At 31.4% G+C, this 17625-nt stretch overlaps 1 protein-coding gene across 1 annotated transcript in view; it reads right to left on the bottom strand.

Annotated features, from left to right (window-relative positions):
* The window catches only part of LOC128182222 (uncharacterized), a 43658-nt gene that overhangs the window by 15083 nt on the left and 10950 nt on the right, over positions 1-17625 (bottom strand). Inside the window, exons 2-4 of the mRNA XM_052850819.1 lie at positions 9964-10107; positions 769-914; positions 86-182 (exon numbers count right to left, since the gene is read on the bottom strand). Coding sequence (XP_052706779.1) covers positions 86-182; positions 769-914; positions 9964-10107 — 387 coding nt within the window. The remainder of the gene's footprint in view (positions 1-85; positions 183-768; positions 915-9963; positions 10108-17625) is intronic.

Genomic DNA, 17625 nt, shown 5'->3' with positions numbered 1-17625 from the left:
GAGATTCGTTTGTCTTGAGAATCAAATTTAAATTATAAGAAGAATCTCAATAATCACATAAATACATTTTATCACACTTTCTCACCTAGCCAATGTTCTCCTTGTGGTTTTCCAAATCCGTCCTTGTAGGTCTGCCAAGATCGATAAAAATTTACAGACCCATCCATACGTCTTTGAATTACCTGCAAGACAACAAACGATACTAATACATAAAATTGTACATTGGAATATTATAGTACAATTCTCACATCAGAAGATTAGCTCTGGAAGACTTTTAAAAGTGGTTTAATGCATTATCAAATTATCAATGTTTGATGTATCAAAATAGCAATTGTCCAATATGAAAGAAGCATGATATAAAATAACCAACAAACGATTTGTACCGATGTTTCTTAGTTGTTCAAGTGTGAATGAGGATGATAACAAAAATTAACGGTTTTAAGGATTCTGGATGGTCATCAAATTAACCATCATATCTACTTAAAATTTTAAGATATGATTTGCGAAGCTATTAACAATTATTAAGTGAAGAAAAATTCCACATATTTTTACTTTTCAATTTTGGCATTTTCCTATATCTTTATATAGGGCTCTTCTTCTAAAGGAGATCAATACAGTCTAAAAATGGCCAAGACCATCGAGACCACAAAGATGGCCCGTTGAAGTAATTTCAGAGAACCAGTAAGTTTTAGAAAGTTATTTAATGTGTCAGGTATGGAAACATCGCAGAAATATTGAAGTAAATGAAAGAAACCAGTAAAGACTCACAGTCCACCCTCCGCCGTCTGTGGTCATGTCACAGTACACCAACTTTTTGGTCTTCATATCCGGGTATATCGTGTATACACCATCTCTTCCTTTTGTGTTGGGTATTGCTTTTAGAATGGATGCACAATCTCTTTGCTTTTGTAGCTCTTTAATTTTAATGAGAAATTCAGTAAAGAATGTGCCAAATGAACTAAGGTGAAAAAAGGGTTTGAAAAAATATATTATAGGTAGGATATTTTGAGAACTTGGGCTTCAGAATTTACACTGAGTAATTTATGAAAGTTGTATTTACGAAGATAAAAATGTACTGACTGAGAAAGTTGTTGAGGTGTTTCCCGGTCAGTCTATAGTGTGAGGTAAGGGACACATCCACAGTGACGGGGGAATCCACTTTGAAGGACGAGTTCAAGTGTTTCCAGTTCCATGGAGTCAACTCAAGGAGAGACTCTACATTGCCTGAAAAAGGGGAAAGTAAATCAGTTGTTATATTCAAATATTAATATAAAAAATCCAGAATTTATTATCGTGTTATTTTTTCAGTCCGCATCAACAAATAATTATTGTTTTATGCGTTTTTACAGAATAAACCCTTTTGTCTGAACAGATTCACAGAATATTTACTCTTACGCCTTTGTTGGTTTAACAAATCTTCTGCGGTCGAAGAGTTGCAAAACTTGACGACATGATAGCAACTAATACAATATCGAGGTATTTTTTTTATTTTGTTATACATACAATTAAAATTTTTTTGGTCGTTGACAATACCAAAAATGTAATGGATTTATAACTATTTGTCCACGGAAATATTTAGAGCTATCAGATCTCCCAGAGTGTTAGGCAAAATTTGTCTTGACGATTGATTAACCCATTTATATTCGTAAAACTTGTACATGTCAGCAATACACGCATGTAATGTTCGAATTTTTTTCATTTATCTTTCAATATTTAAATAACATTTTCTACAAGTGATTAATTATATTGCTTACCTTTGACTTTGGGGTGAGGTTTCATAGACATAACGACAACAAAATAAATGCATAAAAAGAGCAAACTGTAAAATCTACACCGAACCATTGTGTTCACTACGTTTCCCATCTAGGAGAAAGTTTTCAATATATACATATGTATGTATATTTGTAGATAATTAAAATGAAATATGATATGTGTTTCGTGAGAAAAAAGGAAATATGTAGGTTCTATAGCGTGTAGTAACGAATGTTAACAGACCCTGTTATACATAAGTTCCTTGCATGTGTTGTCTTCCCCTAATAATCAGCTGCATGAAATGAAACGTACCATAGATATTGAAATGGAAATATTATGTATCACATCACTGAATATGATTAAGAAGCTTGAACGGTATTCCTGATGTTGCGGTTCCCGCCGTTTTGTCCATGAGTGTCGCTTTACATGCTAAAGACTAATTAAACATTAAAAATGAAGATATCGCTCATAAATATCATAAAAATATATTAATAATAATGATAATTTTGATTTTACTTTTATGTTCCCGACTAGTTTTTTTATTTACTATTTTTATACTGCAATGTTACAAATTCACAATATACTTATACAAGCTTTTTATTTATTAATTATTTTATTTATTCAGATTATTTAATTTATTGAATCAGATGATTTAATAAATTAAACTTTTTTCAAAAGCCTATTCAAGTCGATAGAATTTTTTTGAAATGAAATCAATAATTAAATCTCTTGAGTTTAATATTACAAATGCCCCACTTATTTATAATTGCATATTAAGGGTTTAATTTTGTATTTAAGAATTGATAACTAATTAGATTCAGAGAGAAAAGAAAAAGATAAATAGGGGGCCTCTCTAAATATTATGTTTATAGAATTTGTTTCCGACTTAAAACTTGGAAGATATCTATACATGTACATGTATATTTAGGGGTTTTTTAACTTAAAAGATGGACGTCTTTAAGTTTGTTATCGCCTTTTAACCAAATTGCATTTTTGTCCCTTATTAAGTACATGTATTTTGTTTAAAATGAAAAGTCCAAGTAATACATTTTACAAACTAAATGTACATAACATACCCCAAGGAACCTCTGATTGACCATTGACACTTCAATGATAACAAAAATAACAAAGAAATGCGAGATTTTTCTCGCTTGTAACTTGACAACTTGCATTCAAATTTTGGATGAGCATGTGAAATACACTAAAACAGCACTCTAAACATTTAAACTGACCAAAAATAGAAAACATTTTGCTTGAATTGTGACCATTCCCCCCTTTCAAAAAGTTGTGGCGTACATACTCAGAGTATCTCGTGACGTCCATCTTTTTCAATGACGAACAATATAAGAATATAATCATAGATTTGAAATTCACTGATTTTGAATAAAGACTTATTCTGGTGTAAAATTATTAATAGCCCTATGTGATCAAGAGGAAAAAAAGACCCAATAGTACCCATCATTTCTCTATCTTTTGTGTTAAGTACTCTGTTCCTAGTAATGAACCGTTTAAAGCCATTTTAACTATCTAAGATTAGTGAACACTCGTTTGTCTACTGTAGGGAGATGACTCAATAAATGTTTAGAAATAAATAATATCAACTCTATTCTAACTTTTATTAAATAGTATTCCATAAATTGTATTACATTTATATTATTTGTGCTTACTTTAATCAATTATTTGCAAATTTTATTACCTTTGGTATCTCCGGCTGTATATTTAAAAATATTGAATATTGTGTTGTTTTAATGCAATATTGGCCTAAATCCAATTCTCGTCCTTCGCCTTACTTTAAGAAACCCAGTTACTGAAATGGTTCTCGAAGAACATGAAAGAAATTTAGTAATTCATATTGGGTATCATTTTGATATTTATATAAAGGACACCCAGAACTGTCAAACGCACAGCCTATTATGTGATATCTTTAGTTTCGGATATAGTTCAATCGGTGTTGGTTTTTTTTTTTACCAGAATCTGCAGACACATAGCAATGAACCGAGACAACAAAACCAACGCACGTCAGAGGTCCAAGATATGAAAAACAAAACAAAAAACTCCAGAAAACCCATCATGGGAACATTTTTTTTAAAACATAAAATATGATCATTTATTATTTGATAAGTTTGAAAAACGCAATGTTTTTTACATGAAGGTGAATAGAGAAGACCCTCCTGACAAAAAAAAAACAATGAAAATATGCATAGAGATTAGCTGGCATGTGCTGGGGAAGATTGGAACAGAACTTCTGATTGAAAGCTATGGGTCATTTTTCTCAACGTATGCTGTAGGAATTGTGTGTTTGAAATCAGAGGTAAATTGTAGTTTTCTCAGGCATTATATTGTAAAGCTTCATTACTTTGAACTAGATTAGACTGTTTAAAAACCTTGAGGTATTCGAGATATCGAGGGTAAAATACTTAAAAAGTGAGTGTTCGGATCTTACCAATCATTTCGACATATCCATTGTATTCAAGATATCAGTGTTTGAGATATCGAAGTTCAATTGTACATTTATTTGGGGTGGGGCAAAAAATAATAAACTTATTGCACATTTTCAAGCTTGGACCAGTAATATTCTAAAAGATAGTCCTTGGAAAAAATATTAGAATCAATTTTTATGACGAGGTCATTGGTGCTTTGTATGAGCACATCTCTAGTAAACCAATGTTCGCTAGGATAACAAAGTTAGCCTTGTCTTGAATATAAATTTATCAGCACTGTAGTGTAGGTAGACATTCAGTTCACAGAATGTTTTTTCTGTGTAGAATTTATGATTTATGAATATTTACAGAATAATTCATTGAGTTATTTGATATTATTTTGCAGATTATATTCCTGATTTTGTATATTTCTATTGACCACTTTGATGTAATCACAGAGAATTCGTCTTTAGATGGTAGACAGGCGTCTATACCTTACACTTAAACTTATCATATTCTGAAACCAAAGGACAGATCCGCGATCATGGACATCATGTTTTACATAGCTGCAGTTCAGACCTATAACTTCCTTTTCCCTTTTTAAGCGACCAAAGCTTTGAACCTGCTAGGTTGCAGTGAAGAACACACTGGGTCAGCGATATGTTTTTGTTAGAAACATCCAACTTATAATTGTGCGGTACATAAATGGAGCTAGTGTGTCTTGAAGAAAAAGACTTCTTTTTCCACTTGTTTAGTTAATCAACTAAGGTTTAATAACCTTTGAAAACATTTCATTTATAATAAGATGAATCTCTTGAGAGAACTACTTTGATATGCAACAACATTGTATATAAAACGACGAAAACTCGAGAATGTTATATTTCTTTTAATTATTGCGTGAACAACAACTTTAAATTTTGGATCTGATCATCATCGATGCTCTCTTTAAAGCACGGTGTTCATTTCCCAATGCATACCAATTTATACTAAGTGTAGTGTGTTTAGCTGATTTTTGATAAGGTCCATTGAGAAAAGCATGGTAGCAAATGTTAAACCACCATCCTCCTTGATATTCCGCGGCACAGTCCTTTTTCGCATTGTCATTGTCTTGGTCTCTGGTAGAAAAGTTCATCCCATTCTGGTATTCGAGACTATCCCCTGGAATATATTTCGTATATTTTTATTTTTGATTTATTTTCTTAAAACTTAAATTCGCAATTTGAAACTCAGATTAAACTAATAATTATTGCACATAATCACCCGCCGTTCCGCTGTATCCCCCCACAGTTAACTTGTATTTCTGAGACTCACTCCCAACGGTAAACGTGGAATACTTGGCGTAAGCCTTTTCACCTGAAAACTTTTGCAAGTCCACGCGTAACTCTTGGCTAGTTCTTTCTGTGAGTAAGTGATTATTTTCATTTCCTAGAAAATATACAAGAGTTCCATAGGCTACCTTGCTAACTTGCATAGTAATGTCCAAGTGTGAATAAAATAGTTATCATGAAATCATCTGTGTATAATTGTGGCTTTTTGTATGTAGCATTTTCAACCACGACTACTAGGGATCCTTTGTTTTTAACATCAACATGTAAAGGAATAATCTCAGTAATCACGTGCAAACACCATATCAAATGCTGTTACCTAGCCAATATTCTCCTTGTGGTTTTCCAAATCCGTTTTTATATTTTTGCCAAGATCGATAAAAATCCACAGAACCATCCATTCGTCATATCCGGGTATATCGTGTACACACCGTTTCTTCCTTTTGTGTTGGGTATCGTTTTTAAAATGGAGGCACAATCTTTTTGTTTTTTTCGTCCTGTAAGTGTTTTTAGTCCTGTAAGTATAAATAACAATTTATCATCTACGTAATTGTAAGTGTATTTTCCTGTCCCTGCATGTGTCCTAAATTCGATGTTTAATTTTCAGTATTGTAATTTTTATTTATTTGTACAATGTACTTTCAAAAGTTGAAATACCGTTGATGAATTATCTGATTAATGACCATTTTAATACGCCTCCTTAAGGGGACATGATCACGATGTTGGTCAAATTTTGCTTTTCTGTTTTTATTTACAATGCTTTAGGAATGCATTTCTTGTCAAAAGCATTTGACCGCGTTTGGCATAAAGGTTTATTGTTTAACAGTTACCTTGTAAATAGAAAACAAAAGGTACTGTATCAAGAAGTGTTGTCGTCTACTAAGTCTATTAATCCTGGAGTGCCTCAAGGCTCTGTCTTTGGTCCATTGTTATTTTTTTATCTTTGTAAATGATATTGCAGATACATCTAACATGTTAACATTTTGTGGACGATAAAAGCCTTCAACATGCTGCAATCAATGTACGCAATATGGAATCTTAATTTAATCATAAGATTAGTCTAGGAAATGGCTTTTAAGTTTCAATTCTTAAAAAGCTAAGGCTGTTTATTTTAATAATAAATCTAATACAGTAACCCCTACGTTCAAATTTCAAGGATGTGATTTAAAATTCGTATCAACCCATAAACACTATGTTGTTATATTTTCTGAGGACCTTTCCTGGTCATCTTCTATAAATTCTATTACAGCAAATGCTCAAAAGAAATTGAAATTAATGGGAAAAAAACTTTACAGAAAATCACAGTCACAATTAAATACTTCATTTATAAGGCCTCAGTTAGAATATACATCTGATGTATGGGAAGGATGTTCTATTACTGATTCTGACAAAGAAGATGGGTGGATAAGGCGTGTAAAATGCCCACACACGGTCGGACAGGCTAGAATAAATCTAAAGTGTTTTTTTAAATCATTTAAAACAATATGTATTTAACGAATCATTGATTTTTAACCTATAGGTATGCTCAATACTTGCAATATGTTGACTCAAACAGGCGTATACGTATCAAAACCTGCAAATACTGTCATTTGTTAGAACTTCAAGGCATTTTCTTTTATAGAGTGGGTCTGTGCTCCATATTTTTCTCATAGTGTAATTAAGGTCTATTGGAAAACAAACCGATCACAATCAACAAAAACGTAAAGAGATGACCCACTATACATTAAAAATATCATTTTGTATGCCAACAATTGAACGTTTTGAAAAAATAATACAAGTCCGGTAGTTCGTGACCAAAAGCACATATAATATTTAAAAAGCCCACTTAGTTGTGTCTCAAATGGTTCAGTGGTTAGAGTACCTGGCATAAGAGGGAATGGACAGAATATGTAAAAGAAAAGGAGTTTCACAACATGGCTTTTCTTGCAGACTTTTGTGTAAAATATGAAAATCAATCTATAGTTTTTAGTACATGTACTGTTAAAATATTTTACAAATAACTGCTACACAAATTGTTTTAACATCCTGTATCAAATAGTTTTTGGAAAGAAAAATTTAATATTGATGATTCTGATGTATTTTTCAAAAGATGGGGTACATTATTGGAGTCTTATAAACCACCTGAAATTATTGAATTAGATTTTAAGATGTATCACAATGCAATATTTACATATGAAAAATTATTTAAAATCGGCAAAACAGAATCAAATTGTTGTCCAATTTGCTCATTACAAAATGAAGATATTATACATTTATTTATTGGCTGTAATGAACTACATGAATTTATAAACAAATTTGTTGTGTATCATTTAGAAACATTATTCAAAGATGTAGATGTAAATATTTTCAATACTTTAAGATTTGATGAGATGTTTTTCTCATCATTGTCAACGGGTATAAAAAATGTAAATACATTTTTTGTAAATTTCTTTTTTTCAATATGTAGATTAAGTATATACAAACGACGACAACTGTTTATCAAAAGTCAACAGAAGATGGATGTTACTAATTTTTGTAAATACATGTTAAGACAATTTATTTCATATAATCATTACCAATTGTGTATCAAGGAAAACAGAAGAAATATTTTCTCCAAATTATTTTTGAACAGAAATCCTCTAGTTAAAGAAACGGAGGGTGTGTTGATATTTATTTTTTAATACTTGTCCTTTTGTATAAATTCATTTGTTTATTAGACATTGCTGTTTTTAAGAATTGATATGTACAGTGTGTATTATGTTGAATATCAATAAAAGATAAAAAAAAAAAAAAAAAAAAAGAGTACCTGGCATAAGATAAGCTTATATATCTTGGGTTTTTATGTAACGTGTTCGATACCACCAAAATTTCCGACAATATTTTTTTTTCTTTTTTTTTTGTAAAAAATATTAATAACTGACTATAGTTAGAAATTTTGCTTTTGCAAACTTGTATTATGATATATCTGAATAGATTTAATTGGGGGAAAATAAATTCAAAATTGTATTTCACTACTAAACCGAATGGGCATTTGCGCCATCTTATTCCCCCAACTTCTTTAAAAAATTACAATTGATTGCAGCAAGAATTGTTACGGGTTTACCTATTTTTGCTTCTCGGGAATCTCTATACTTTGAAACGGGGTGGGTAACGCATTATAATAGAAGGAAAATATCAAGGCTAAAAACAATGATTGAAATTGACCAAATCATTTTACCCAGTTATGTGATGGATATTTTTCCAAAAAAGCGTGCTACTGTACATGTTTCTAACTATACTACCTGAAATGCACAGAATTACTCTATACCAAAATGTCATTTCGAATTATATGAATCTTCGTTTGTTCCTACTGTTGTTGATGAATGGAATTCGCTTTCAATGGATGTCTGTGAAAGTGACTGTATTCGCATTTTAAAAGAAAAAATACAAGTTTCTGTAATAAATGAAAATGTACTTACTTGTTTAATCTGACCTATTTCTGTTTTTTACATATGGTGTTAGACATTTGAATATAAACATACTTAACTTCGACACAACTGTGCATTAAATAATGATTTATTTTGATGTAATATTATTAACAATCCACTCTGTTCGTGTGGAAAGCTAGAGGATTTACCATTATTTTTCACATGTAATGAATATAAAGATGCTAGAAATGTCCTATTAAATGCAATTTTTCATATTGTTAATCTAGTCAATACTAATGTTTTACTTTGGGGTGACAGTGCAATAATTAAGTGACAATGAAAACACTTATTTATTTACATTAGTTTTTGATTATATTTAAAACACTGAAAGATGTCACTGATCATAAAACTGCTTGTACACCATTGTTGATTATATACATGTCAATTGCACAAATGTTAACCGCCATTTTATCCACTGACCTTTATTTATGTTGTGTACACATATATTGTAGTATATCTTTGTATTGGGAGAGGGCGGTCTAAGTTATGTAACTTGTGTCCACTCCCAATTGTACTTCTGTTCAATAAAAATATGTTCAAATCAAATCAATACATTTCCAATAATCAAATGAAATTTGAGAGTCATTCGTAGAGTTATAAGCAAGATACAGGGCTCACAGTTTTCTGTCATGTAAACAAGGCTCGGGCCATGTTGTTGTTAACATAGGTTCAATATACCAGTAAAAAGTCTTTTTCAAACGTTTCAAGCGTTTAACACATTCATTTTAAGGTCTAAAACTGGAAGTTTCCCTTCAACATTCATTTAAGAAAAGCTTATGTTACAGGGAAAAATCATAAGTTCTGTTACTTGCTTATAACCCAACAAATGAATCTCAAATTTTGGTTGCCTATTTAAAACATGCCTTACTGAAGCATTTTAAACAATAAAATCGGGAAAATAACTTTTGACCCAAATCGTGACTATACCCCTTTAAAGCGGCTGGTCTAAACTAGCTGGATTATATGAGGACATTGACTAAATTCATGATATATAAAATTAGAGATATATAATGTACTGACTGAGAAACTTGTTGAGGTCTTTTCCGGTCAGTCTGTAGTGAGAAGTTAGGGACACATCCACAGTGACGGGGGAATCCACTTTGAGTGATGTGTTAATGTGTTTCCAGGTCCATTGGGTCAACTCAAGCAGAGATTCCACGTTGCCTGAAAGAGGGAAAATCATAATTATACGGATTTATACCATTAATAATTATTTTAATTTTGAGAACATGTATTTATATATAACTTTAAAAGTATCTTTTGAATAAATTATTTTAAAACAAACACTTCCAAGATGTTTGGTCTAATTTTCGGGCTTATACATCAAACAAACTAGTTCTCTGTGAAAGTTAAAAACTTATTTAACCAATTTATAATCACAGAAAAAAACAACTTTTTGATAATTTAGATAGTTAAAGTTAAAAATGATTTTTGTAGATTGCACAAAAATTCAATGCACACCTGCAATGGAAGTGTAAACAGACAGTCTGTTTAGCTTCATTCCTAAAGTATTTTATTATACATGTATTTGAAGTCGCAATGAATTTACTGGCGTCGTTTACAAACTTCAATAGAGTGAAAGAAATGCACTCATTGGTTTATTTTAATTTACCGAAATGCTTTCAAATGTTTATTTACATGTATATTATTGTTGGCAAATGCCAGTGTCTAATAATTATAAATAGACATGAGCGAATCTTTAAAGGAAGGGGCAAATTGAACAAATATTCTTTTAAATATTCATTAAATCATCTTTCTTTTTCATTCAATTTGAGTTTTGAATTTATCTTATTTATAAAAAAAATTGTCTCAAATGATTGAGGAAAATAATGCATCGTTCATCAATATACATATTCGCAATTAACTATTGCTTTACAGCGGAAAAAATCTGCTCTACAATCCGATCAAGTATAGCTTAAAAACTGTAAATTTTATGATTAAATTTAAATAGAATATTTTTAAATATAGAAAACTTATCCATACCCTTGATAATGGAATGAGGCTCTAAAGCAATCCCTATTACAAAATAATCGACCAAGCAAACAATAAAGAACATACTCGCAAAAGAACCCATGATGGCGTTCTTACTTTCAATGGATAAAACATTTCTGATTGCCTTTATATACATTTACATGTTCATGTAGATATCGCGTGACTATTAAAATGAAATAGGATATGTTTATTCCGTGACAATGGAATAACTTGGTGTATTGATATAGAGACAGCCATATTGCCATCCGTCCTAGTCCTTTTGCATTGGTCTTGTAATTATAACCAAGTTCCCTCAGAATGAGAACCAATGCAAAGCATTTTTTGGTAGCATTATTGAAAAAATATATATAGTTTACATGAATGTATAGTTATTTTCACATTCAATGCAAATTTCCACGTATCGTAGGGGGGGGGGGGGTGTATGATTTATGATTTAAGGACAGAGTTAGATATTTAATACAGTCTCATTCCCACATCGGGCACGTATAATATGGGGGGGGGGGGCGCTGCTATCTTTCCAATTTTATTATCTTTACTGAAAACAAACATTTTTTTCAAATGAGCAACATTGCTCAAATTATAGGGTATATTAAGAAAATTATCATTACATCGAAGAATTAAAGGTGTTATCCCCCATCACGGATTATGATTTTGAAAATTGGCAACATTATATAAAGAATATGGGGGAATAAGCCGAGGCCTAAACCCACTTAAGTCCATTTGAAAAACCAACAATTTTTTCTTACAAATATTACTTTTGTTACATTTATTAAGCATATGTAATCATTTACATTCAGTATTGCTAAAACCTTTAAAAATTGACTTCAAATATAAATGATATGATTAAAACATCAAAATATGAGTAAATAAGCAACAAAATACTAATAAAATCGGACTATAGATCAAACTATAGTTTTTTATGTACTGGGTCATCATACCAATTTTTTAAGAACGTATAGTGATAATTGTCCTGCAATGAATGCAAATGATTTGAGAACGTCAACTGCGCAAAGTATTTTTACAGTAAGATAGAAAGAGCAATTGCAACTTCAAATGAGACGCGGTCTTAAATGTAGTCTGGACGCCCTATATTCTTGTGTCGAAGAAGACAGCGATACTAGTCAAATGGTTGATAATTTCAGTGAAAAAAATAGCCATGTGTTAGGAAAGTACTGTACTTGCAAAAGAAGAGTAACAAGGTAAAAGCAGGCAGGCTCGATTATGTGATGTTTGTTATACTCAACAAATCGAAGACGAGGTTCATTTTATTCTTCAATGTCCAAAATATTATAATTTACGAAAAAAAATATTTAAGCGAGTACTATTATAAGTCTCCAAGTACATTTAAATTACTTCAGTTGTTGGGCTCGGATCACGTATCTACCTTGCTTGGTCTTGCTAAATATATTAAATGTGCTTTATTAATCCGTAATTATTAATTCAAATTGCATGAAACTCATTCAATGTATTTAAGAAACATATTCTCTCGTGTGTTAACATGTGTTATAAATTTATTCTATGCCTTTAGTTATGTGTGGAAGTGTAGAACACTTGATCAGGGGTTTCACCCCCATTTTAGACTCTAAAGAGTCTAATGTTTATATTATTTTGTAATATGTGAGTTATTGTAAACTGATGGGTTGTATTGCCCAAGGTTGAATTTCTGAATGAATAATAACAATATACTGATAAAACATGTAAATGTTTTTTTTCGATTTTTCAAAATAATGGTACTAACACCCATTCTATGGTAAAAAGCAAGTTTTCTTCCTTCAATTTTCAAGATGATCATCATATGGCCAAGACCGAATTATGTTTGCACAATACTATATTGAGTATGTAATTTAAATGGATTAAAACATGTGATTCAGTGGTGTAGCGGTTGGGGTCTTGAAACGTATCTATGTGGAAGTAGGTTTCGATACTAATGAATGGTAATGTACAAATTTTCTAAATCTTTGTTAAATTTGTTTAAATTCAAAAAGCTCATTTGATGTAAAGAAAGTAAAAATTGCGTAGTTTTCTAGTTAACTGCTAAAAAGTTTTCTTTAGTTTTATTTTTTAAAATAAACAAATTACTTTCATTGTTGATGGGGTCAAATTATGAACTTAAAGACATAATACTCAGTATTTGAATTCTTAATTCTATGTACACGACATAATAAATTCTCTGGAGATATGTAAGCACAGGATACAGATATTCTACTGAATGCGTGATTGTCATTTGGAACATACAAGTGAAAGGGTTGTGGCACATGCCTCGGCTTAGCCTTCCAGGTTCTTTCTGGGTATTTAATATATGTTTGGATTTACCTTAACTTACCGCCAACCCCGTCCCGACAACCCCACTCCGCGGATTAGATCATATATTATAGGAAATTTTGCTTATTAAAATTAAAACATAGGTAATCACAGATTACAAAGCTCACCGAGACGAGACATCACCCTTATGAGACTTTACCTTTATGAGACCACCTTTATCATATTAAATGAAAATCATACTTTATGATCTTGGATATTCATAGATTCTGTTTTGACACAATATCGTATATCATCTGTTAAAAAATTGTATGATAATCATATGTTCATATGTAAATCAAAACAATAATATAAAATTAAATATTGCATCCTATCATATTTACACATATATCATATAATACAATAAAATACCATAATAAACAATGATGAGATATGATATTGTAACGTATGATAGGACATTGTATTGTGTTATACGTAATTGTATTTGATCACATAATATAATATCATAATATATAAAACAATATAGTATTATATTAAAATATCATATTAGATAAAACATCATAACATTAAAACAAATGATATTATATTGTATAATATAGTATGATATTGTATGATACTGTATCATTTTTGATACATAATATGATATTGTATCATATGATACAATATTATGTGATATAGTAAAATATCATAATACAATATCATATTATACATATTGTGTCATATGATACAATAATATATTTTACAATATCATACAAAACAATTTCATGTGATGTGAAAATATATCATATTATAAACCAATATCATATTATACTATATTGTATGATATGATATCCTAAAATATTAAAGTTTTATATTTTACAATTTCATGTGATATAATTCTATATTACAGAAACTAATATCATATACAATATCGTATGATACAATATTATAGAATATACAATATTGTATAATAGGATACAATATTATATTTTGCAATATCTTATGTAATAGTATCATGTGATAAAATAATAAATTAATAATACAATATAATATTACACAATATTGTATCATAATATACAATACTATACATGACGATATCACGATACATTATCATAACATAAAATATCAAAAAAATTGATATAATATCATATCGTATCATAGAACTTTTTTTAATATTACATATTATGATATTATATTGTATCATATTAAACAATATTGTTTCATACTATACAATACTATATCATCGGAATCATGTTATATCATTTATCAACAAACACATCTATCTATCGAGCAGGTTTGAGTGAGGTAGGAGATTTCTTTAGCATCCTTGATAATGGAGATCAGGCTCTGCATCTGAAGCAACCTCTGCGTTTCATTTAAAATATAGTCAAATCAACTATGCAAGCTATAAAACATGTGACCTGTTAAAAAAAAACTAAACATTATCCAGCATCCGAAACCTATGGCTCAGATTCAGCATTCAAGCCTGTCAGGTGCATCAGTATACATAAGACGCATTTCCATGCAAGTTTGGTGAAGTTCAGACCAGTAATAACTAAGATATCATCATCAGAGGGCACTAGCAATTTAAACCTTAACCTGCTCCATCATCCGCTCCATCATCAGATTCAACATCCATGCCTGTCAGGTGCATCTGTATCATAAGACACACCATCCATTCAAGTTTGGTGAAGTTAGGACCTGTAATAACTAAGATATATTTTTTAGCATCCTTGATAATGGAGATCAAGCTCTGCAACTGAAGCTTCCTCTGTGATTCATTCATATTACAGTTTAATCAACTATGCGAGTTTGAAATAGTACTATTATCTATTAAACATGTGACCTGTTCCAAAAAACTTAACCATATCCAGCATCTGAAACCTATGGCTCAGACTCAGCATTCAAGCCTGTCAGGTGCATCAGTATCATAAGACTGGAAGTCTGGTGAAGTTAGGCCAAATAATAACTAAGATATAATCATCAGAGGGCACCTGTTTCAAAAACTTTTACCAGCTCCAAAAACCTTAACCTCCTCCAGCATCCGAAACCTATGGCTCAGATTCAGCATTCAAGCCTGTCTGGTGCATTAGTATCATAAGATGCACCATCCATGGAAGTCTGGTGAAGTTAGGACAAGTAGTAACTAAGATATAATCATCAGAGGGCACCTGCAACAAAAACTTTAACCAGCTCTAAAAAACCTTAACCTCCTTCAGCATCTTTAACCTATAGCTCAGATTCAGCACCCAAGCCTGCCTGGTGCATCAGTATTATAAGACACACCATCCATGCAAGTTTGGTGAAGTACGGACCAGCAGTAACTTAGATATTGTTATCAAAGGGCACCTGCAACAAAAACTTTAACCTGCTCCAAAAACCTTAACCTCCTCCAGCATCCGAAACCTTTAGCTCAGATTCAGCACTCAAGCCTATCGGGTGCATCAGTATCATAAGACACACCATTCATGCAAGTTTGGTGAAGAACGGACCTGCAGTAACTTAGATATTGCTATCAAAGGGCACCTACAACAAAAACTTTAACCTGGTCCAACAACCGTAACCTCCTCCAGCATCTGAAATTTAGGACTCAGATTCAGCATCCAAGTCTTTCAAGTCCATAAGTAGGTCCAGATGCATCATCCATGCAAGTTTGGTGAAGATAGGACAAGTAATAGCTTAGATACAGGACCTGCAACAAAAACTTTAACCAGGTCCGGACGCCGACGCCGACGCCGACACCGACGCCGACGCCGAGGGTATAGCATAAGCTCCCCCTTACTTCGTCTCGGTGAGCTAAAAAGATTAGGTTAAAATAATTAAAGGGTACTACTGGGTTCATTACTTTCTAAATACACCAAAAACAGAAGGAAGCTATACATGTATGACTCGAACATAAACGTTTTGCATACAATCCATATATTGATAATAGTTTGAAGTCCCAATCAATCGATATCTTGATTCTTGCAATGAGATACCTCAGTTGTTTATTTGTGCCATATCAAATTTGAGATGATAAGGTTTGACTGTACTTAAGTTCAAGAAACATTGTTTTAGTTTTATATTTTGACACCTAAGACCGTGATGAAATTAACCTGTAACTATTACAGGCAATTATGAACGATTGCAATGCAATTTAGTGAGCAGTTTTGTGCAGTTTTTGATCTCTTGGCCCCAACAGATAAATAGTTTTAAATAGTCCATGCCCTTTTCTAATATAAAATCTGGGTATCCACCAAAGCAAGTCAGAAATCCAGGAAATGAAAAAAAAAGCGCATCATAAAAATACATAGTTTACATAAAATTCATTATTTTATGAGATTGAACTATGCAATAAACTTTACGTCAAGGTGAAGAGAGAAGACCCTTCTGACAAAGGCAGACCAATAAAAACATGGATAGAGGACACTATCAGCTCCCATGTGCTAGGGAAGATTGGAACAAAACTTCTAATTGAAAGCCATTGGTAATTTTTCTCACCATATGCTGTAGGAATTGTATATTTGAGATAAGAGATAATTGGGGGTCTTATCAGACATTAAATAGTCAAACTTCATTATTTTGTAGTATATGGAACAGCTGAAAAAACTTTGAGATATTCGAGATATCCAGGGTAAAATACATAAGAAGTAAGAGGTTAGGACTTACCAATCACTTCGACATATCCATTGTACTCGAGATATCAGTGTTCGAGATATCGAAGTTCAACTGTATATTTATTTGCTGGTAGGGGTGGGGCAAACAATAAAATATTATATAACCTTATTCCACATTTACATGTCATGACTAGTCATATTCCTAAAGATAGTCTATGAAAAAAATAGAACTAATTCTAATGACAAGGTCGTTGATGCTTTATATGAGCATATCTCTAGTTAATCAATGTTGGCTAGGATAACCAAGTTAGCCTTGTCTTGAATTTAAGTTTATTAGCACTGTTGTGTAGATAGACCTTCAGTTCAGTTCAGAATGTTTTGTTTGTAGAATTTATGATCTATGAATATTCTCAGATTCATATATTGAGTTATTTAATATTACTTTGCAGATTATATTCCTGCTCTTGGATATTTCTATTGACCACTTTGATACCATTACAGAGAACCTATCTTTAGATGGTAAACGAGCATCTATCCATTACACCAAAACTTATGATATCCTGAAACCAAAAGTCAGATCCGAGATCATAATGTTTTACATGGCTACAATTCAGATGTATAACTTCCTTTTCCCTTTCAAGTAACTCTTGAACCTGCTGGGTTGCAGTGATTGTCTAATGAAGGAAAAGCAAACCAGTGGCATGTTAGTGATAGAAACATGTAGCTGAAGTTACATAAATTGAGAACTACTTTGTTTGCAATAATATTGTATTTAAAAAGACAAAAATTCAAGGATGCAGCTTTTAATATAATGAACAGCATTCACAACAACTTTATATTTAGGATCTGATCATAA

This window comes from Crassostrea angulata, chromosome 4, assembly GCF_025612915.1.
Source record: "Crassostrea angulata isolate pt1a10 chromosome 4, ASM2561291v2, whole genome shotgun sequence".
Lineage (NCBI taxonomy): Eukaryota > Metazoa > Mollusca > Bivalvia > Ostreida > Ostreidae > Magallana > Magallana angulata.
The sequence above is the reverse complement of the archived record's forward strand: the minus strand, read 5'-3'. Positions and strand labels throughout refer to the sequence as shown.